The following is a 21,758-nucleotide window of genomic DNA, read 5'->3' on the forward strand; positions in this document are numbered from 1 at the left end:
TTGACAAAAAATTTTATTTCAACTAACTTTCTAGTTTTAACTCATAATTCATTTGCTCATGTTGATGGTGTTCATGACGATGAAGGAAAAATTAGATTGTCTATGGCACAAGGAAAAAGGCTATTGTGTCCAATTCTTGTTGGAAAAATGCTCCTGTGTCCAACATACGAGGAGGCCACAATACAATGTTTACATGCCACTCAGACCATGATCATGAATGATTTTGCACAAATTAGGAAAGAAATCTATTGGCGATTTGTGTAGATGAAATAGCAACTGACAAGAGGTACGAGCAAGATCGAGGACGACATCACTGCTAATAGATGATTCCTGTAATCATTTCACAGAAACATCGATATGTTGGTCAAAACTTATCCCCCTCAAAGTCAAATGCTTCGTATGGAGGGCTAATCTCGACCGAATACCTGTTTCAGAACTGCTTATACACAGGGGTATTCCTGTAACCCCAAACTGTCAGCTATGTGGGGAAGTCACCGAATCATCTTCTTTTTTAGTGTAGTTTCGCAAAACAGGTTTGGTATTGGATCCTCAATTGGTGTGGTTTATATGATATACAATTTGAAGGCATTAAGGAATGCATCAAGTTTGGAGCTTCTTGGAGGAAATGTGCAAATACAAGACAGGTGCTTAACGTAATCCTATATTCGTCGGTTTGGAACATATGGTTAGCCCGTAACGATAAAATCTTCCACAAAAAACACCCCTCCCCCACTAAAACAGCAAATTTAATTATTCTATAGACGTTTCAATGGTGCAAGTACATGGGTAAATCTGGAAAAACATGGACTGATTGGAGTTGTTTCCCATTTTGAATTTCCTTTTCTTTGTCTGTAAATAAATCTACTTCTTCTTTAATGGCTCTCCTTGTACTGTTTCCATAGCTCCTTGCTATTGGTTTTTTTCTTTTTTAATATATTCGCCGTTTCAAAAAAAAGATCAACTCAGGGGAGATGACAATAAGCAAGGGTAAAAGGAAGCAAAGTTTTCTCATATTGTATGTTTAGTGAATAACTCTTATTACATTTAATAAGTTGTATTATATTATTAGTATGTGGTCAAAAATGTTGAGTCGAATAAGGAAGATGATAAGAAAATGATCACATGAGTCCTCGACTTTTGGACACATCTTTCATGTGATAATGATCATGAGTATTAACGTGGCTCACTAGAAACACCACTAAGTAATCTTATGCATTTTAAATTGAAAAATATCAATAAGATCGATGACTAATCGAGCTTCACCCATTTAGCAACAACATATCACCATTGAAGTCTTATACTATTAGATGCGAGCTCTCCAAGGAAAAATGGACGTTTATGCTCATCTATTATATGACATATTTTAACGAGAAAAATCGGTCCCGTTTGCAAGTGGGTCCAAGCCTCCTTACATAGGTTGGGCTTAATATTAATTTATACTTTATAATTTAATGTTCAAATCATTGTATATTTATTGGTTCCTATTAACTATAGTTGTTGGATAAGTGGCGTTATGAACATGAAGACTTTGGACTTTAACTATCTATGACAATTTGAGTTTAGAAGGTTGTGGTGACATGTTCTTGGAAAAATTAGTTCCTTCCAAGGCTATTTTAATTGACTTCTTAAAGTTGATTGATTATTGGCTAAAGATTGGATGGATTTGAATATTGAATGTTAAATGTTAATAAGCTATCAATTTATTGATGGAACTCGTGGAGAAGTTTGAATTTTCCCATATTGGGATTGAACATCTATTTTCCACAATGTTTTATTTATTTTTTATTTGTTATTTTTAACATCATAAAATATTTTTTTTAATCTCTATTATCAGTGTCTAACTGTCTATACATGCAATTATTTCTATATCTTTTTGAGTACATTTCTTGGATTTCTTCACAATAATGCATAATTTCAAAAATGCAATCATGGATCTTAGGTGGAAATAGTCAACCACAATACAAGGTTTTTTTTTTTTTTTTTTTTTTTTTTTTTTTTTTTTTAACGGCAAACTAACATACTTCTAATTATTACATATGTCTACTAGTGAGACTTGAACTCATGATCTCTTATTTGAAAGGGTCACTTCTTACCGCTAGGCTAAAAACCATTTGGTACCACAATACAAGTTTGGATGATTATGGAGATAAAGAATGGAACACTGACATTATTTGTCTTCCAATGATAATCACCGTTGATGGTATTAAGGGAACTTACAAATACTTTCCCTTTTTCGGACATTCAATATGGTATAGTAGACAATTTTCTAAACAATAACACTCGAAATACATTCTTAAATAGAAAGAGATATAAGAGTGACCAACTGTTTGTGAAACATATACATGAACTTATCAACTTATATAAAACATCCCCAAAATATTGACATAAAATTTCATTTTAATTATAGAAGCAGTATCATCAATTATAGACGTGTCCAAGCGGCATTCAACAGCTCAACCATTAAGCACTTAATCCATAAAGGCATGACCCTAAAACATAGATTTGACCTCCTTGAGCTGGATTATCACGTAAAGTTGCCAATTTATTTCCCTACATGACTAAATGAAGCTCCTAAGCTAACAAGGGACTTAATAGAGGGCTTAAAGCATGCATGACACCATTCTTCACATAAAGCTTGCACCTTTATGCTCAAGGATACCAAAACAAACTCATATCTGAAAGAACAATCCCTTAAACAACCCAACTCATCCATAGACCCGAAAAGGAGACCAAAAGCATAATAACTAGCCATAAAGAGATCTAATCAAACACAAGACAAGATTCAAACTTGATACCTCAAAGAGACTGCAAGAAGTGGAGAGATTTTGGGTCTATGATCTTCCTTCCAAGCTAAGGAACTTCAATCTTCAAAGCTTCCTTTAGAAATGAGCAAAATAACCACAAGAATCCACTCAAGACTCAAGAACACCACCAAGAAAGCTTAAGGAATGAATTAGGGTTTGAGTGGCAATGGAGGCTGGTAAGGAGGCCATCCATGAGGACTTAAGGCCTTTAAATAGGGTGCAACACCCTAAAATTAGGGTTTCCTTATCAGCTGCCAACACGCCGTGTTAGGATACCACAACACGTCGTATTGGTCCATTAATCTTCGCGTTTCTTAGACATGTCGTGTTGGTTCCTCCAACACGTCGTGTCCAACCCTAAAAGGGGCTTTACTCCAAACAATTATTCTCAAGATTCCGGGTGTTACAACTCCCCCCCCACTTAAATTAGGTTTCGTCCTCGAAATCATTCCTTACCATCCCCAGGCACGCCAGACAGCCTGAAGAACGCAACCACAACCCCAAACATACAACAACCTTTCCAAGGCTACCGAACCCATCCTTAGCAGAACTCTCCAAATCCGATGATGAATGAATCTTTAATCCCTTGTTGAAAACCATATTTACCTTACCTGAAACCCGAATTCTAAAGTCTCAATTTGGTCCGACTCCCCGACAGACCGCCCATACCGAATAGCTACCATGCCAAAACCTCATTGAATTCCATACCAACAAAACGCTTCCAACCCTTGATTATCTTGATGCTTCCGTGGGAACAAAATCACTGATCATGAACTGCTGAAGAACACTTATACTTGACAGAAGGCTCAGATAATCCTTCGAGTAGTAGATTCATCCCTACAACGGTTAGATTCAAACGAGAGTTGTGCAACAGGGTCAATTCATCTAATCTGAGATACTGCAAGCGACCTACACATCCTCTGAATGACAATCAACTCCACACATGAGTCTCAAATCACTAACACTACCTTGACTTCTATCGATGCCCCTTAGCTGCTTTCCAAAAGCAGCCGGGACATCCCTGGTCCCAACTTGTTTGCCGTTAACTAAAACACCAGATTCTCACCCGGTTGCTGAGACAAAAGACACACACAGTCGCCCCATGCGACTTCCAAATGAAAGCCACTTTTGGCAATAATCGCCCAAGCTATCACGCCACTTATGGCTCCAACCGATCATAACAGCCCGACAAATATGACGCCACCAAATCAGATGCTAAAAGTGAATGCTACAAGACCAACTGTAGTCTTATATCACAACCGGCCTTCAACGACCTACCACTTCCTGGTTCCATGCATGTTGTGGTCTTCTCACAACCTTACGAACTGATCCACCCTGGTCTAATCCCTCTGAAGAAATCCATGACCAAACATATAATGAAATCCATCTGAAATTCTGAAACCCCATACTTGCCTGAACCCCCATACAAATGGAACTATACCGAGACACAAGAACCCAAACTGCCAACGAAATTGAAACCATTCATTAACCCTGAACCCTTACATTGATGCCCTCAGAATACTGATACCTTATTTCATATCCTTCTGAACAGAAGAACTTACAAATAAACACTTGTGATTCCCAACACGAGTTCCCACTAAGAACCAACTCGGTACCCAACTCATAATCCGAGACCCAAAAATCTACACTGACATTTCACCCAAAACCCTATGATTCACAACAACTCCTCCCTAGACAGGAAGGTAAAGGTTCCCAACCCAACACTGAGCTACCAGTCTCGCACCTGGTCCAACCACCAGTTTCCCAAGAATCCAAATAACAAGGCTACCCAGCCTATAAATCCCTTTGCGTCACATACTGACTATACACTCAATCGCGAAACCTAAGATCCAACCCCTGGACCCAACGGTCTCTACCAGGTCCCACATGTATTACCATAATCATGCGGGCCTCGCCCATGGGTCCCACCCAATTATACCACAGAACGACCTCTCCCACGGGTCCCACCCATCAGGAGCTACACAGGCCCGACTCCGCCTCGGACCCCAATGGTCCTCAACCTAAGACAGAGCAATGTACTTCAACAATCTTGTTCGTCGTGCCCAAGGCATGAACTGATCCTTCTCTAAACTCGCGACCACCTCATCGATAGGCTACCTCAACTGGTGAATGCTACGATCCCATCGCAGTCTTACATCACTTCTAACCAACCAATATTACCACCCTTGGTTTCACCACAACCAAACCATCTCACCCCCAGTTATCCTGAATCGAACCCGCGTTCAACTGAAACCAATCAAGTGTTCGGGTCATGCTTCGAACCCCAAAGCCTTCATCAGATAAGAACAGGCAACAAGGCTCTAACACAACCCTAGACCTGGATCCATCCTCAAACCTGTTATGCATAACAAGGAGACGCCGACCAGCTGTTGGAAGTTTCCTGAACTCCCAACTTACACATCTTAAATCCAGACAACCATTTGTGTCGCTTCTCTCTTGACTGGGATGTGGAACTTACCCTAGCTCCACACTTGATTCTGCTCCCAAAGATTCTGATCGATTCTCCCCCACTTGGATTTGACGGAGCTCTCTTATCCTATAAATCTGAAGGATTTCCCAACCCATCAAACCTCATATAACAAGAACTGCTTATGACCTACGCTTACCAACACTAGCGTTCCATTACTAGCCAATCTCAATGATCGCCTAACTCCTGAAATCCAGAAGAATACTCCCCTGACACAACCAATGAACAAAAAACTCATGCAACTGATACCACTGTCTTCCTGTTACCGCTCATCTCCTAGCAACGGTAATGATTGAACCCCAAAAGTTCTTCCATAGACGACCGCCGATCATATCAAAACAAATGATAAAACCACTAAACCCTGACTCCACTGGAGAACTAACCCACTAACCCAAAGATCCTCCAATTAATACCCCTGAAATGATCCCGACAAAACTCGGAACAACAACTGAACACGCTGAAACCCACTCAACAAGATACGACCCCCTACTGATTTATTAAAGAATTTTGGCATGTGGAATGCCATCTCACAATCCTCGATAACCCAGAAAAAAGCAGAGAACCAACCCGAGATATAACTTACCCAAACCCAAGCAAAATTCCAACGCAATACAAATTCCTGATGACAACCCAGAAGAAAACAGAAGATACATACCCGCAAAAGCATCTGAGGAAATCCTGACCTCCTCCTCTTAAGTTACCACGACCATCCTGAGAACATGATACAGAACTCCCCTCCAATCCCAAATGAAAAGAACTAACAATAGGATCCTCCTTCCTGAAGGATTCTAGGGATCCACAAGCCTTGGGCTTCAGATGTGCCCCCAACTGCCTTACCACAATCCCGACCCAAAAGGCCCCCGGATGACAATCAAAGAGCTCCAAAACCCCTTCCTTGGCTGAACCTAAGACCACCGAGGTCCATTCCAAAACACGACGAGTAATCTCCAATGAGATGAACTCCTGCGACCGCACATCGATCGGCTCAGTACCTGTTCCTGAGCCGGAGCCAGAATTTGAATCCCCATTCCTGAGTACTCAACACCATACCGAAACAACATGTAAAAGATCTGAATACACCCAATAACCCTCATCCCACAGGCTTCCTAGATTCTCCAAGACTCTCCTCGATTCGAGTATGGATCATGTGCTTTCAGTAGTATGGGCCCAATACTACCTTCCACACCTATCCATACTTTCCTCAAGAATCCTCCTAAATCCTCTAAGTCACCTTCTCAAATTCATACATCAAACACTCGCTAACCAGCGCAATCAGCACCCACTGAAATAATCCCTAGTCCTTCCTAGGTTCCCGACCTCACCCTGCCATCAGCTGCTGAAGAACTCCTCATAATGTCAGTTAGCTACCTTATGAACACAATCACATGCAACAAAGCTTAGATAATCCTTCGAGTAACATACTCATCCTTACAACGGTTAGACTCAAACGAGAGCTGCGTAATAGGGTCAAATCCGTCACTCTGAGAGTATCCAACCTTTGCCACATGTGACTAGACATATCCACTCAATAGCTAAATCACATCACTTATGAGTTCCACAAAGCACAAAGCAAGCAGCATTTGTGTAGTAACACTCCAATCCATAGAATAATCTCAAGCATCTAATCCCACATACTACAACTCATACTAGGAGCTCCCACTCCCGCTACTGATTGCCTTACGCATACAAATCATAGCAAACCAGCATCCCATGCTTCCTAGACTACCAGGTATCACATATCAGGCCAACCTATCACTGGTTAATCAGAACTAGCATGTAAGTCTACAAGCTCATACAATAGGCATGCAAGGCATCTCTCCTTGCATTCTATCATGCAAAACTGAGCAGATCCTTAGCCCTAACTAGCATGGGATTCACAGATTCATAAATCAAATCATAACAGATAACATGTATGGGTAATTTGGGAGAAACTTACTTGAGCTTGGCTGATTGCACGCACTACACCCTTTCTTATCTTAGAAAACTCTTTTCTTAAAAATACTATTCTTTTTGAAAACTTTACTAAATCCTTAGTTTGAGTTCAGACACACCCGATAGTATGTCTGAATCCCTCAAACCAAGGCTCTGATACCAACTTGAAACACCCCCAAAATATTGACATAAAATTTTGTTTTAATTATAGAAGAAGTATAATTAATTACTCGTTTCAAAATCGATACATTACAATCAGAGTATAAATCCCAGAGCAAAAGTCAAATACGGAACATAAAGTGTGTGTGCCATGCATTCAACCCGAACTCTTCCTTTTTGAAACCAAAAGTACCTAAAACATAAACTGAAAACCGTAAGCACAAAGCTTAGTGAGTTGCCCAAGATACCACATATCATACATAACATAACACATAACGGGCCCCGCCCACACTCGCATAACAGGCCCCGCCCGCTGAGATACGGGCCCCGCCCACACTCATATAACCATATAATCATATGACATTCAAACACATGCGAAGATCACAAAGATAGTAGCATAATGCACAATCATCGGGCCCCGCCCACATACAGATCATATATGCATAACCTGATACTAGCATACAGAATAACCATTGGGCTTCGCCCAGTAAGCATACAAACACATACACAAGCAAGAGTCACACAAACATCTAGCACTCTACATAGCAATCCATGTGTCAACATTGGTGCCTTTAACCCGTTAAACTTAGTGAAAAGACTCACCTCACACTTCCGAATCACATAGACGATCCCTGGCTGCTGGCGACAGATCCCTGAACTGTCAACATCAAAACATCACCTAATTAACAATTGGGTTCCAGTCCATAATCCAAAAATCCATACTTGGGTAAAAAGACCATTTTACCCCTATCCTAGCTTGGTCTGAGACGGAGGCCCAAACTCAAAATCTAAAAGGCCCAAAACCAATTAATCACTCAAGGCTCATACTTGGCCCAATTTTCCAAATTGGGCCCAAACCCCTTACATGGGCCTTACCCTAATTCCTAAACATAGCCCAACATAACTCCTGGTCAAACCTGATCAAACTCCTGGTCAAAGTCAAGTCAACAACCCATGTTTACCAAACACATCGTGTTGCCCCTTGGACACGCCGTGCTCTTCCACCATCCAGATAATCGGGAAATCCCTAGCCAACATGCCCTGTTGGCTTGCAAACATGTCGTGTTTGCCCGGGATTCAACAGCTCAACCATTAAGCACTTAATCCATAAAGGCATGACCCTAAAACATAGATTTGACCTCCTTGAGCTGGATTATCACGTAAAGTTGCCAATTTATTTCCCTACATGACTAAATGAAGCTCCTAAGCTAACAAGGGACTTAATAGAGGGCTTAAAGCATGCATGACACCATTCTTCACATAAAGCTTGCACCTTTATGCTCAAGGATACCAAAACAAACTCATATCTGAAAGAACAATCCCTTAAACAACCCAACTCATCCATAGACCCGAAAAGGAGACCAAAATCATAATAACTAGCCATGAAGAGATCTAATCAAACACAAGACAAGATGCAAACTTGATACCTCTAAGAGACTGCAAGAAGTGGAGAGATTCTGGATCTATGATCTTCCTTCCAAGCTAAGCACCTTCAATCTTCACAGTTTCCTTTAGAAATGAGCAAGAAAACCACAAGAATCCACTCAAGGCTCAATAACACCACCAAGAAAGCTTAAGGAATGAATTAGGGTTTGAGTGGCAATGAAGGCTGGTAAGGAGGCCATCCATGAGGACTTAAGGCCTTTTAAATAGGGTGCAACCCCCTAATAGGGTTTCCTTCCCAACCACCAACACGCCGTGTTAGGATACCACAACACTCCGTGTTGGTCCATTAATCTCCGTGTTTCTTCAAATATAGACACACCATGTTGGTTCCTCCAACATGCCGTGTCCAACCCTAAAAGGGGCTTACTCCAAACAATTATTCTCAAGATTCTGGGTGTTACATTATAATTCACGAGTATAAATTGATTAAATTCATTTCACAAGCATCCTTCGCAAGAACACAATTAGGGTAGTTGGTAAAAAATAGGTATGCAAACCATGAATTACTTGTGTGTATATTTGTCCAAAAAGCATTAATATCACTAATTCATGATGGAAATTCAAAGGTTTAGTGGTCATTTGCATTTTTTTTCTTTCTAAAAAAGGTGGGTCATTGGATGGTAATGTTTAGTGAATAATGTTTTCCGCTTCTTGAAATAATTTGTGGATTATAAGGTTTTTGGTATAAAATCAAAGGTTTAAACTCATCCTTATAAACAATTTTTTCTTTAATTCGAGCTTGTTTAAAAGCTAAAAGTCAGTTACTAATGTGAATAATGTTTTCCTTACATGGTCATTTTAGTGAATAATGTTTTCCTTAAATGCTCCTTGAAATAATTTGTGGATTATAAGGTTTTTGGTATAAAATAAAAGGTTTAAACTCGTTTTTCCAGACAAAATTTTCTCTTTAATTCGAGTTTGTTTAAAAGTTAAAAGCCAGTTACTAAACATGTCAGTTACTAATGTGGATAATATTTTCCTTACAAGGTCATTTTAGTGAATAATGTTTTCCTTAAACGCTCCTTCAAATAATTTGTGGATTATAAGGTTTTTGGTATAAAATAAAAGGTTTAAACTCTCTTCCAGACAAAAAAAATTCTTTAATCCGAGCTTGTTTAAAAGCTAAAAGCCAGTTACTAAACATGCCCTAAAAGAAAAGTTCGTACCTATAATAACAAAATTAGTATGTTACCCAAATAAACCACTTATCTATTATTCAAATATCATTTTATCTAATTTTATATATTTAAAAATTTAAAACTACTTTTGTCAAATATTTTTATACAAATAAAAGTAACAACTTCCAAATTGTTTTTGCTAAACATATTAGCATGTTGAAGTTGGATGCTTGCACATTACGTCTTAGATGACTTTAAGTAGTTTTTTTTTTTTTTTTTTTTTTTTTTTTTTTTTTTTTTTTTTTTTTCGTATTTGTATTTGTAAATTACATGTCAACCTGAGGTTTCAATGTCTTTTATTATTTTTACTAAAAACTAAAAATAAGTATTGATTAGTGAAAGCATGTTTTGACGACTACACATGATAAATGTTGATTTTATGTAATTTGAATGTCATGCGTAATCATCCACTTGTTTTACATGATTTAGATATTAGACTTTTCGTTTTTTTAGTGTTTCCCATGATCAACTTTATGAGTTTATCATGAATTAGTAGAGGAAAAGAGAAGGTGATCATCTAGCTCATTGTTAATAACATCGGAACAAGATTGTTTTTGGTGATCATCATTTGGAAGATAGCTTTACTAAGGACTTTTATGTACAAGCATCTAGTGTTTAAATTTTGTAGTATATATTAAGAAGTTTTGAGCATCCATTAAAGACAATAAATGTAACATTTTACATAAATTTGATGATGGTTTATGAACATAATCATGAGAGACATAACTCGACTATTAGCAACTTCAAGCAAGATATAGAACAAAAATGACAATTAATTTGTTTTGAGTGAGAACTTGATCATGTTCGATATGAACATGGTCGAAATCTTCAATCTTGATCTCACTTTCAGTGTCAAGGGCATAATAGTAATTTACAAAGTCGATTATTGGAGATACGTTAAGGGCACAACAGTAATTTACAAAATCAATTATTGGAGATTTGGAGCTACAAAATATCAATAACGAATATAATTATTAAACGCTTGAATGGAACCTTAACAAATCAACAAGTTCTTTCCAAAAACCGAATCTTATCAAAGTATCAAATTTATTGAATTTTAATCATTTTTTATTTGATATACAAGTTTGGGGAGCAACCGTTTTCAAAATTTTAGTGGTCCAAATAAAGCTTGTAGCCATTTTCACATATTCCATAGACAAAGAGTATTTTTTTTGGACCAAAAGTAAGTCATAATTGATACAACAAGTACACTTCAAGCATCTACATCTCACTAATGATTTGGATACATATAAACATTACAACAAAAGTTAAACCATCTCCTCCTACCAATCAAATACTACTTTTTAAATAATCTTAAATTGTTGATCAAAATTCTATTACACATATATTTATTTACACATGACAAGAATGCCCTCCTAAATTTCTTCATTGAAAATAACCCTAAAATACTTGACCGCGTCTCCTTTAACAAAAACAACCTTAATGTCCAAAATGTATGATTTATAGTTTTTAACTTATAAATAATTAGAAAAACATTCAAATGGTCTATAAAAAGTTAGATGGACCTACTAACCTACCATTATATTGACAATGTATTTCTTTAAATTTATTACTTAATTCACCAACATAAGTAGGTGACTAAATATACTAACTACCCACCTCCCTTCTCTACTCCTACATTATCTACAAGCAACCTACAATCCACAATAATGTATTAAATTTGTAAAATAAATGTAAATCGATATTTAAATTATATATAACATTTGGCTTTGGGTTTAAGGGAATTGCAATAAGAAAGAGTGAAAGATTGACATGGTGACAACACGAATGCAATTTTATTCCTTTATTTCTTCTATCAAAGAAACTTATGACTACAAAAAGAGAACTGATTTGCCAACAAATGTTTTATGTTCATATTCCTAATGAATTTAAGTGAAATAAACACGTGTCATCACCTGGTTTGTAACCTTTGATCCTTGCTCCACTTGTATAAGAACTTGCATTCCTTGTGTAAATCCGATAGGACTGAATCTCAATGAATCATGGAAGCAAGGTCATTTTGTCACTTGCTTATATGGTGTGTTTATGTATATATCGTGTTTTCTTCAAGTTCAATCCATTGTGAAAATGTTGCATAGACAGAAGCTGACATTCGAGACTAGTTTGCAGAATCTACACTATACAAAGAAAACCGGAAAAGGAAGCACACAAGATTTTTTTTTTTGTTTTTTTTTTTGACTTCCTGAAGAACAAGTGTAGATGCAAGAAATGGAAATACCCATAACTTGATTGAGAAATTGTGCCACTTCCAATCATCTTTAAGCTTCAAATTTCATAAAAGTGTCATCAAATGTTCTTGATGCTTGCTTTTCTGGATTCCCAGCTTTCTTGATAGAGTCTGCATAGCATATCAAGAACAAAAAAAGATTAATTTTTTCATCACCATTGCTGATCCCCAAAATTCTTATGAACACCAATTACATTGATATCAGAATGAAACAGTTAGTCTATTGAGCTGACTAGCAGAAACCCAATAACAGAAGGTGAGATTAAGAAGAAATTGACACAATAAAAAGTTAAAGATGATTGGATTGGATTGGAATATTAAATTACCTTGGATACAGTTTGAACGATGAGCTCGTTTGAAGAAGCCAAACATTCCCTTGGTGTTTCAAACGAAGATAGAGAAAATTGCTTAGAAACAACACCGACATCGAAGTAAATCAATCCGGAACTGGGTATATCGACCCGGATTTCCTTAACAGGAAACCACAAAAACAAATCCTGGGCGGAAATACCCGACAATCCATCGATCTGACCATACGTCAAGGTACCGGAAACATTCTGATCGTAGTGCAATTCGTCCTCAAACTTAGCATTACAAGCTTGATCCAAATGCACTTCGAATCGACCGGAATCATCAATGGTGAAATTGGTGACACCTTTGGGTAACAAACCCATGGGCAATCCGTTTGATTTAAGAACTTCGTATATGGTTTTAGTTTCTTCGGAGGTTGAAATGCAGAAAACGGTGGCAATTGTGAGCAGAAAAACAATTGGGGATAGAAGTGGTTGAAGATTAAACATGTTTTGTGATTGGATTTTTAGGGCATATGAAGTTTGATGATGATGATGATGATATAATATAACACCTGGAATTGCAAGGTGTTTGGATGTTTTTGTGTAGGGTTTAAGGGAATCGGAGATATAGAGATAGAAATAGATGGAGAAGAGAGTGTTGTTGCCAGCAAGAATACAGAGGGGATTAGGAGAATGATGAATTATTGATGCTTGTATTCTAGAGCTTTGTTTTGGGTCATCCATAACCAATCGGGTAGATCCATGTGGACGTTTGTACCCACACTTAATATATATTTATATTTATATGTATATATAACTACGAAATCTCAATAACATCATTTTTAGCAATAACTACTGTTGCCCATTTATGATTTTGATTTATCTATTGAAAAAAGTGTTTTAATTTTTATATTTTATTTTAATTGAAAAAAAATCATGTTAAAAGATATCCTATTTTTTAGGTAAACAAATTAAAAACAAAAAAATAAAATAATGGCTAACGATTCAACGGTATCAGATATATTTGAAATGGATAAATCCTGCAAATTGTCGAGGATTCAAATCTCGTGATAGATAAAAGATATATATTTGTGAGTTTCAATAAGTGGGGGTGTGATTTAGCCATTTAAAAAATATTAAAAACGTTTATTTTAATATTATAATAATTTTTCATATTAGTCGATACTATGAAATTAGTCTTTGTATTTTTGCTAAATGTTTAATTTTATTTATCAAAATCTTTTTATGAAGATTTTTGTTGTTGTAATGATATTCATAAATCATTTCAGAACAAACAAGAATTCTTTTTGGGTGAACAATGGTGTTATTTTGAGACATTGAGAAATCCTTAGGGAGATATTTTCCAAAAAAGAATTATATAAAAATAAGAAAAAGTTTTAAAAAATAAATAAAAAGAACCAAATTTGTAGTGACTATGCCAACACTTTATTTTATTTTTTTTAATAAAACTTAGTTATCATTTGGAGTGGTATATGTAAAATTTATGACTATTTTAAGACTTTAAAATATTCTTTAGTTATTTTATGGCAAATTATAAGCATAAGCGATTAGATTTTGTCTTCTTTTCTAAATATAATAGTTCATATTTTACGCTTAAAAGGTGACATTTTTAATACGCATTAGATCACAATATAAATAAAAAAAATATTTTACATATTTTTTTATTCTATTGTATATTGTAGACAAAATATATATTTTGAGTATTCACTATTATCTATTTTCTCTAAAAACAAATAAAAGGGTTGACCAAGAGGTCAAAGTATCATTAGCTTAAGTAATACTCCATTAAACAAAAAAGGATGCAATTAGCTTTTCGTTTACACTTCGGACTCTTTCACTCAACATCATGTTGAGAGAAATTGTTAGACATCATTAAAAGACCAAACATTAGTGGTCACATGTTAGAAACTAGGAAATTATAGTGTCAAAAATAGGTATTATTTTGTTTCAATCATCATAATTTAATACAATGATTGTTTATGTGCTTAATAATATTCTCTTTCTCTCATGTCATATAAAATTACTTGTTGATCTAAAAGACAACTAACATAATGGAATAGATTGCATTTTCCATTTGTCATTATTAAATAACTATTCAATTTACAATAAAAACTATAACTTTTTATTTAATAATAATAAAAGTATGGTTTTAGATATCAGAAATATGACGATATGAAAGCGTTGGATTTTCGTTAAAAAATAATTGTTTTATTTTTTAATATATATATATATATATATATATATATATATATATATATAACAATTACTTTTAATGTTGTAGTAACATACACCATATTATTATACAAAGATACGCTAAATAATCTAATTTAGAGAAATGATCATCTCAACTTTTACACTTAGGTATTTACTAAAATTCAGTTTTCCATCAATAATCATCGTATATTGTTAGTTACTTTTTTTAATCAACATATTTTATTTATTCTTATTACAATCTCTTTTAATATTAATTATTATTCAAAATATTCATATTTATCCAATGTTCTAAATTTATAGCAGGAGCAATTGTGGGGTATGTATCCGGTTTTCATGGCAATCCATGTGGATTTGATCGTATGTTTTTTCACGCGCCAGGGAAGCAGCGTGTGTTTTAGGAAAGTGATCAAAACAACTATTGACTTGACACATGGCCCAATCATCTTGTTTTATGCCTTTTTAAAATATATAATTAAATAATTGTGTGGGAATAAGTCAAAAACTGGGGGAAAAATCATGTGCATCCGAGAGGGTAGGGCTGGCATTATGATAATTATTAAATAATTTTGTCTTTGCATGCTGGACCACACGTCACTCCATGATGCCAGTTTTGTTATGGTGATGTGGAGCCTCTTGTACAGCTCTCTTGCCACGTCGTACTTGTACTCTTACATGATATGTACGGGTAAGAGATTTGGATCAGTACACTAAACGAATAATGCTACCAGGAGTGGAGGGCAAAAAGACGCGTGGGAGCTGACGTGTCAGCCCTCTTCACGTGTGAACAGCGCCCCATCTTCTGGTGGGTTTCTTGTTCCGTGGAGCTGGAGACGGACGAAGACGGGTGATTTGATTGGGGGTTGCTTTTTTGACCGTTGCTGCGCTCTTGACCGTTTGTAAACAAAAAAAAAATTTAATTAATTAATTAATTACTAACAATCATTTCTCTATATATATCAACATATTTTTACATTTCAAACACACAACAAACTTTGAACACAAACACATATATTCTCATTCAAAAAATACACTTTCCTCCATGGATCCAAACCAAAATAACTCATCCACCCCGAACACCCCAAACACTCCAAATGATCCGTTAGCGAACATTGGCTATATGCAATTGTTATCATCCCCCGTTCAACAACAACCTCTATTCACCAATCTTTCATACCACTCACACTACTACCAACAACAACCACCACCACAATTTGTTCAATCTCAATTTCAACCCTTTCAACAACAACCTGCTCCACGATTTCAGCCCCAAACTTCCCAACATCCACAACCATCTCAAGTTCCATTATCGCAATCTCAACCCGTAAACCTCGACATTGAAGACGACGACGAACGGGTTCAAGAAACACAACCAAGTCGTAGAAGGCAAAAAAAAAATCAAAAGATTCAACAAAAAAGAAAAATACCCAATGGACCGAGGAGGAGGAGGCAGCTTTAGCTAAAGCTTGGATTGCCATATCACAAGACGGGGATGTCGGCAACGCGCAATCAGGACAAAGCTTTTGGAATCGTGTTGTAGACCACTTCCATGCGTTATTAAGAAGGCAAACGAGCCGGACATATGATTCAGTCAATACTAAATGGTGTGATCTTAGAGCGACTTGTACCAAATTTAATGGCGTATTTGACAATTTAAAAAATATGCATCGAAGTGGTAGCAACGATTTCAACATTTTGTCAACGGCGTTGCACCAATACAAAATTACCAACAATGGTAAACCTTTTGGCAACCAAAAAGCGTGGGAAGTTTGTCGCAATGGCCCAAAATGGGTCCTTTATCCGGAAACGACACATTCGGGATCTACCACCGGTTCCAACAAAAGGCCGAGAACGTCCGAGTCGGACATCGGTGCTAACCTCGACCTCAATGATGAGTTCGACGCCACCGAGGGGGAGGGTCCATCGGACGTCCATCTTCGTCGACCACCGGGAAGGGATAAAGCGAGAAAGGGGGCTTCGTCTAGCGGGAAATCAACCAACGAGGACGTATTATCGGAGAAAATCGAAAAAACTCAAAATTTTTTAGAAAAAAAATTTGATTCAACGGAGGAGCAACGCCGGCAACAATTGACACTCACCAATCTTCAAATCGTAAACACAGTGCCGCAACCAAATCTCGACCCAGAAAATTTAAGGGTGTTTTTGAAAATTCAACAAGAAGTTCTCGACCAATATCGCAACTAGATTTGATGTTTTTTAGTAATTTAGGTTTAATTTTCTAAGTATGGATTATGTTTTTTTAGTATTTTAGTTTTAATTTTCTATGTTTTAAATTATGTTTTAAATTATGTAATGTGGTTTTAATTAATATAAAATATGTTATTTATTTAATATGTTATTTATTTAATATAATGTTAAAAAAATAAAAAAGTAAATGTTGTTAGTGGTGACTATTTCCATAGTGGAGTGGGTTGGTGGTGAAGGTGACATGACACAGAGGTGGCACCACTTTTCCGGTGAGTTGGTGGTGACCACTCCACATAGCCTAAGAGTATCTAAAGATAGTTTTTGAGCTTAAACTATTGTGGAGTTTTTTTTAAGTCTACACATAAGACCTATAAACATTTTAGGGTTTATCTTTTTAGTTATTTAATTTTTTAAGTGATTTTATGAGGGAGCGAACTTTATTTTGTCGGGTCGATTACGTCATTATTTCATTTATGAAGGGGTCAGCCGGTCATATTTATGCCACTTGTGTTACTTAAACCCCTTAGTCTGCTGACTGTGTATACTGTCGATTGTCATGTCATTTAATAATGCCACATATTAATTTGTTCACTCACTGTTCATTATATAGCTTTACTTAAACGGGATTTTTCCTGTCGATTGTTCACCACTTCCATATCTTTCGATAAACCCTTACTTGCTTTCGTCTCCTCAAACCTCAAACATGGATCCTGTATTCATCCAAGTCGATGTGCACTTTCAAGGAATCTTCACAAAAAACCCCATACACTACACCGGGGGATTACTCAGAGGTTGTCGGGCATCGATTTCGTAGGCATGGACAAGAGCGGGTGTTATGAGTTTATTGAAAGGTTCACTGGAGAAAAGTGTAAGAAGCTCTATTACTGCCAACCAGATATTGATTTTCCCAAAGGTTCAACCTTAATTTCCAATGAGATGGATTATGTCGATTTTATAGCAATAGCTTATGAATGTGGTGTTATACTCCCTATGTATGTTGACCATTTTGGTAATAGTAACATGCAGGAATGGTTGGATGAACACAAAGAAGAGGTTGTTGATAACATAGTGGAAGAAGTGATTGATGGTGCATGACTAATTAAGGAAATTGAGACATGCCATTTGGATGAGGATGAGGATGAAGATGAAGACGAGGATGCAGATGAGGGTGACCATGGGGCTGAGGATGTGGATGATGATGGAGATGAGGATAACCATATCATCCCTCATTTTTTCAAAAAGGATAATGGGCCTGATGTCGACATGGGTGAGAATGCAGGTTTGGGTGAGCCTGTGGAAGAAGCCATGGATGACAATGAAGATGTTTATCCTGAGTTGCCAAATATTTTCAATGAAAAGTTGCACTGGAAGGAGCAGGAACCTGTGTTAGGTATGAGGTTTGAGAGTCCTAAACAATTGAAACACATGTTCTGTAACTATGTTGTTGCAAATGGTTATCAATTATGTTTTGTGAAAAATGATAGTAGACGGTTGCTAGCCAAATGTTGTGATGGATAATGTACATTTAGGGTTTGGGGTTCATGGATGAGTGATGATAAGTCTTTCCAAATCAAGTCTCTTATTAGTGACCATAATTGTGCAAAGAATTTCAAATTCGGATCAATTGTCACGTATAAATGGATAGGTACCCACTTTAGCCAACAATTTTTTAACAATCAAAAGATGAGTGTGAAATTACTTAGAGAGAAGGTGAAAACTACTTTTGGCATTGTTGTAAGTATGAGTCAGTGTAGTAGAGCCAAGAAGTATGCATTGAGTCTAGCTGAAGGCACGATTGCAGAAAATTATGCTAGAATATGGTCATACGGTGAGGAGATTAAAAGATCAAATCCTGGATCCACTGTTAAAATTTTTGTGGATGCAATGCCTGATGGTAAGAATTACTTCAGCAAGATTTACATATGCTTTGCTGCAGTCAAAGAGGGGTGGAGGGGAGGGTGTAGAAGGATCATTAACTTGGATGGTTGTTTCCTGAAAAGTTTTTGCCAAGGTGAGTTGCTTTGTGTTGTTGGTAGGGATGCTAACAATGGAATATTCCCAATTGCTTGGGCGGTTGTATGTGTGGAAAACAAGGAGAATTGGAAATGGTTCATTGAAAATCTTTCAGAAGAGTTGCAGTGTCGGAATGAAGGAAGTGGTTTGGTTTTAATTTCTGATCAACACAAGGTATGTTTCTAAAATATTAAACATAGTATAATAAATATTTACATTTCTAACTTCACATATTTCTGATACATATGCAGGGTTTGGTTGAGGCAGTCAAAGAAGTATTCCCATCAACAGAACATAGGCAGTGTGATATGCATATATATGCCAATTTTAGAAAGAAGTTTAGTGGAGTCAAGTTTGAAAAATTGTTTTGGAGGAAAAGCTAGGCAACAACCGAAGCACATTTTAACATAGTCATGAAAGAGATTGAAAAGTTGAATCCTGAAGCCGTTAAACATCTTATGGATAGAGATCCAAAGTGTAACATCCCAAAATTCAAGACCAAAAATTTCATTTTTAATTAAGTTATTATAAAACCAACAGTATAAAACATCCATAATAACATCACATGTCAAGACCAAAGTGTCAATAATCAAAACATGTTATCATAAAATAATATCAGAGGGTAATCCCAAAGATCACATGTGCGGAAAATCATAGTGTGATGCGCTGCGATCGAGCCGACTCCTTTCCTTTGAAAACGAAGTACCTGAAACCAAAACTGTAAATTGTAAGCACGAAGCTTAGTGAGTTCCCCCATCATACCATATACCATACATAACACATATTGTATAACATATCCGAGTACTAGCTACCCCTTCAGTCTCTTTCCACCGGTAACTTGCCTAGCATATCAGGGTGGTGGCCTACCCCTTCGGTCCTGTCGACCGGTAACTTGCCTCGCATATCAGGGTGCTGGCCTACCCCTTCGGTCCTTTCGACCGATACTGGGGACTATTTCACCCCTACTCTACCCCATAGCATCCTAGTGCATAAACATATAAACCATATACTGCCTAGCTTGTCTGGGTGCTGGCATACCCCTTCGGCCCTATTGACCGGTACTGGGGTCTATCCTACCCCTCCTATCACATATCACATAACATCATAGCATACTATCACATAAAACATAACATACCAAATAATTATCACAAAGACAATTATCTAACAACCATCTCCTACTAGTGGGTCGGCATTGTGGCCGTAGACCCACTTCTACTGGAAGGTAACTCACCTCGCACTGCTGAAGTCCCGCAGACAAAACTCTAGCTGTTGGATGACAGCATCCCGAACTGTCAATCATCAAAATAACACCCAATTAATAATTGGGTTCCAATGCATATCCATAAGTCCATGCTTGGGTAAAAGACTACTCTACCCCCAACTTAGCTTGACTCAAACCCAAGGCCCAATCCAAAGGCGCAAAAGTCAACTATAAGTCAAGGCCCAACATATGGCCCAATTTTCCAAATTGGGCCCAAACCTTCACATGGTCTTATTCTAAGGCCCAACTATTTAGTCCAGTCCAAACATTTGGCATTCCTAATGGCCCAATATCTCATAATCATAAAGGCCCAATTATGGCCCATCTATGGCCCAATTTTCCATTTTGGGCCCAAACCTTCACATAGGCCTTACCCTAAAGCCCATCCATAATTCTTAGTCTATATGATTATTCTTGGATGACCCATCAATAGCCCAATCACCAAAGCTCAATAGAAAGGCCCAACTTAAGGCCCAAGTGAAATTAGGGTTTTTTCACATAAAATGACGATTAGGGTTAAGTGTTTCTCACTTAACCCATTAAGGACTTAATCCATTAAGTCCATCACTCTACTAGACAAATCATATGGTGTGATCGGGCTTAATACATAGTCCAATTCCAATGGCCCAAAATGCGGGTCCCGATAAGTCCAAGCCAATGATTCTAAAATTAGGGTTTTCTAAACCCTAATTAGGGTTTCCAACCCAATACCAACCCAATAGGCCCAAAATCTAAGTCCTTAGATCCATTAGGGTTTCATTAGGCCAATTAGGGTTTCACTAGGCCCATTAGGGTTTCGCTAGTTGGGCACCACCCACTACCACCTCGGGTAGTGGTGGTCAACGACGGCTCACGGCGACGGCCACCACCTCACGATGGTGGTTATGGTTCTAGTCCATTTTGTCCAAGCATCCCAAACGAATCAAAACACAAACAAGGCACACTGCCAACCAACACGGCGGCTGGTGGCGGCAGCTACCACCTCATGGTGGTGGTTATGAGTTTCTTTTCATTATTCTAGCACCGAATACAAATATTACAAAGCAAGACCCCAAATAACACATACATACATACTAATACAAACACACACACAACCACCCTTATGGTGGTCGGTGGTGGTAGATGGTGGCAGCCACCACCTCACGGTGGTGGTGGTGGCCTTTTCTCGATTTTTCCGGCCAACAAACCACACACAACACATACGAACACCAAACAATTGACTGAAACTAACACACACGCACACACATACACGCATTGCATACACCATCACTTAACAGCGGTGGTGAGCGACGACGACAGTGACACAATAGCCGACAACAACGACGCTTGGATCGGCGTCTGCGACGGCGGATGGAGCTGGAAGGTGGCACCGACGAAGCAACGACAGGATGCAACGGAGGGAAGAAAGCCATTTGCAGCGCTACAAACAGTGGAACGGTGGGCGTCTTCAACCAATGGCGGCGGCTCCTCACGGTTCGCTTACGTCTCCGACAACC

The 21,758-nt window shown here is 37.4% G+C and overlaps 1 protein-coding gene across 1 annotated transcript; it reads right to left on the reverse strand.

The window, feature by feature from the left end:
• Window positions 1-12,067: 12,067 nt before the first annotated feature.
• On the reverse strand, window positions 12,068-13,325 carry LOC145133341 (uncharacterized). Its single transcript, XM_079068288.1, has 2 exons — window positions 12,582-13,325; window positions 12,068-12,366 (listed from the first exon to the last, which is right to left on the reverse strand). Exons 1-2 carry the CDS (start codon window positions 13,290-13,292, stop codon window positions 12,301-12,303), a joined length of 777 nt encoding a protein of 258 aa, XP_078924414.1. The 5' UTR covers window positions 13,293-13,325; the 3' UTR covers window positions 12,068-12,300.
• Window positions 13,326-21,758: the final 8,433 nt, after the last annotated feature.

This window comes from Lactuca virosa, chromosome 8 (genome assembly GCF_052849685.1).
Source record: "Lactuca virosa cultivar CGN04683 chromosome 8, Lactuca_virosa_CGN04683_v6, whole genome shotgun sequence".
Classification (NCBI taxonomy): domain Eukaryota; kingdom Viridiplantae; phylum Streptophyta; class Magnoliopsida; order Asterales; family Asteraceae; genus Lactuca; species Lactuca virosa.

Coding starts and splice junctions, on each gene's coding strand:
- LOC145133341 (XM_079068288.1), bottom strand. CDS start 13,292: ATGGATGACCCAAAACAAAGCTCTAGAATACAAGCATCAATAATTCAT. Junction 12,367..12,581: donor TCGTTCAAACTGTATCCAAG/GTAATTTAATAT, acceptor TATGCTATGCAG/ACTCTATCAAGAAAGCTGGG.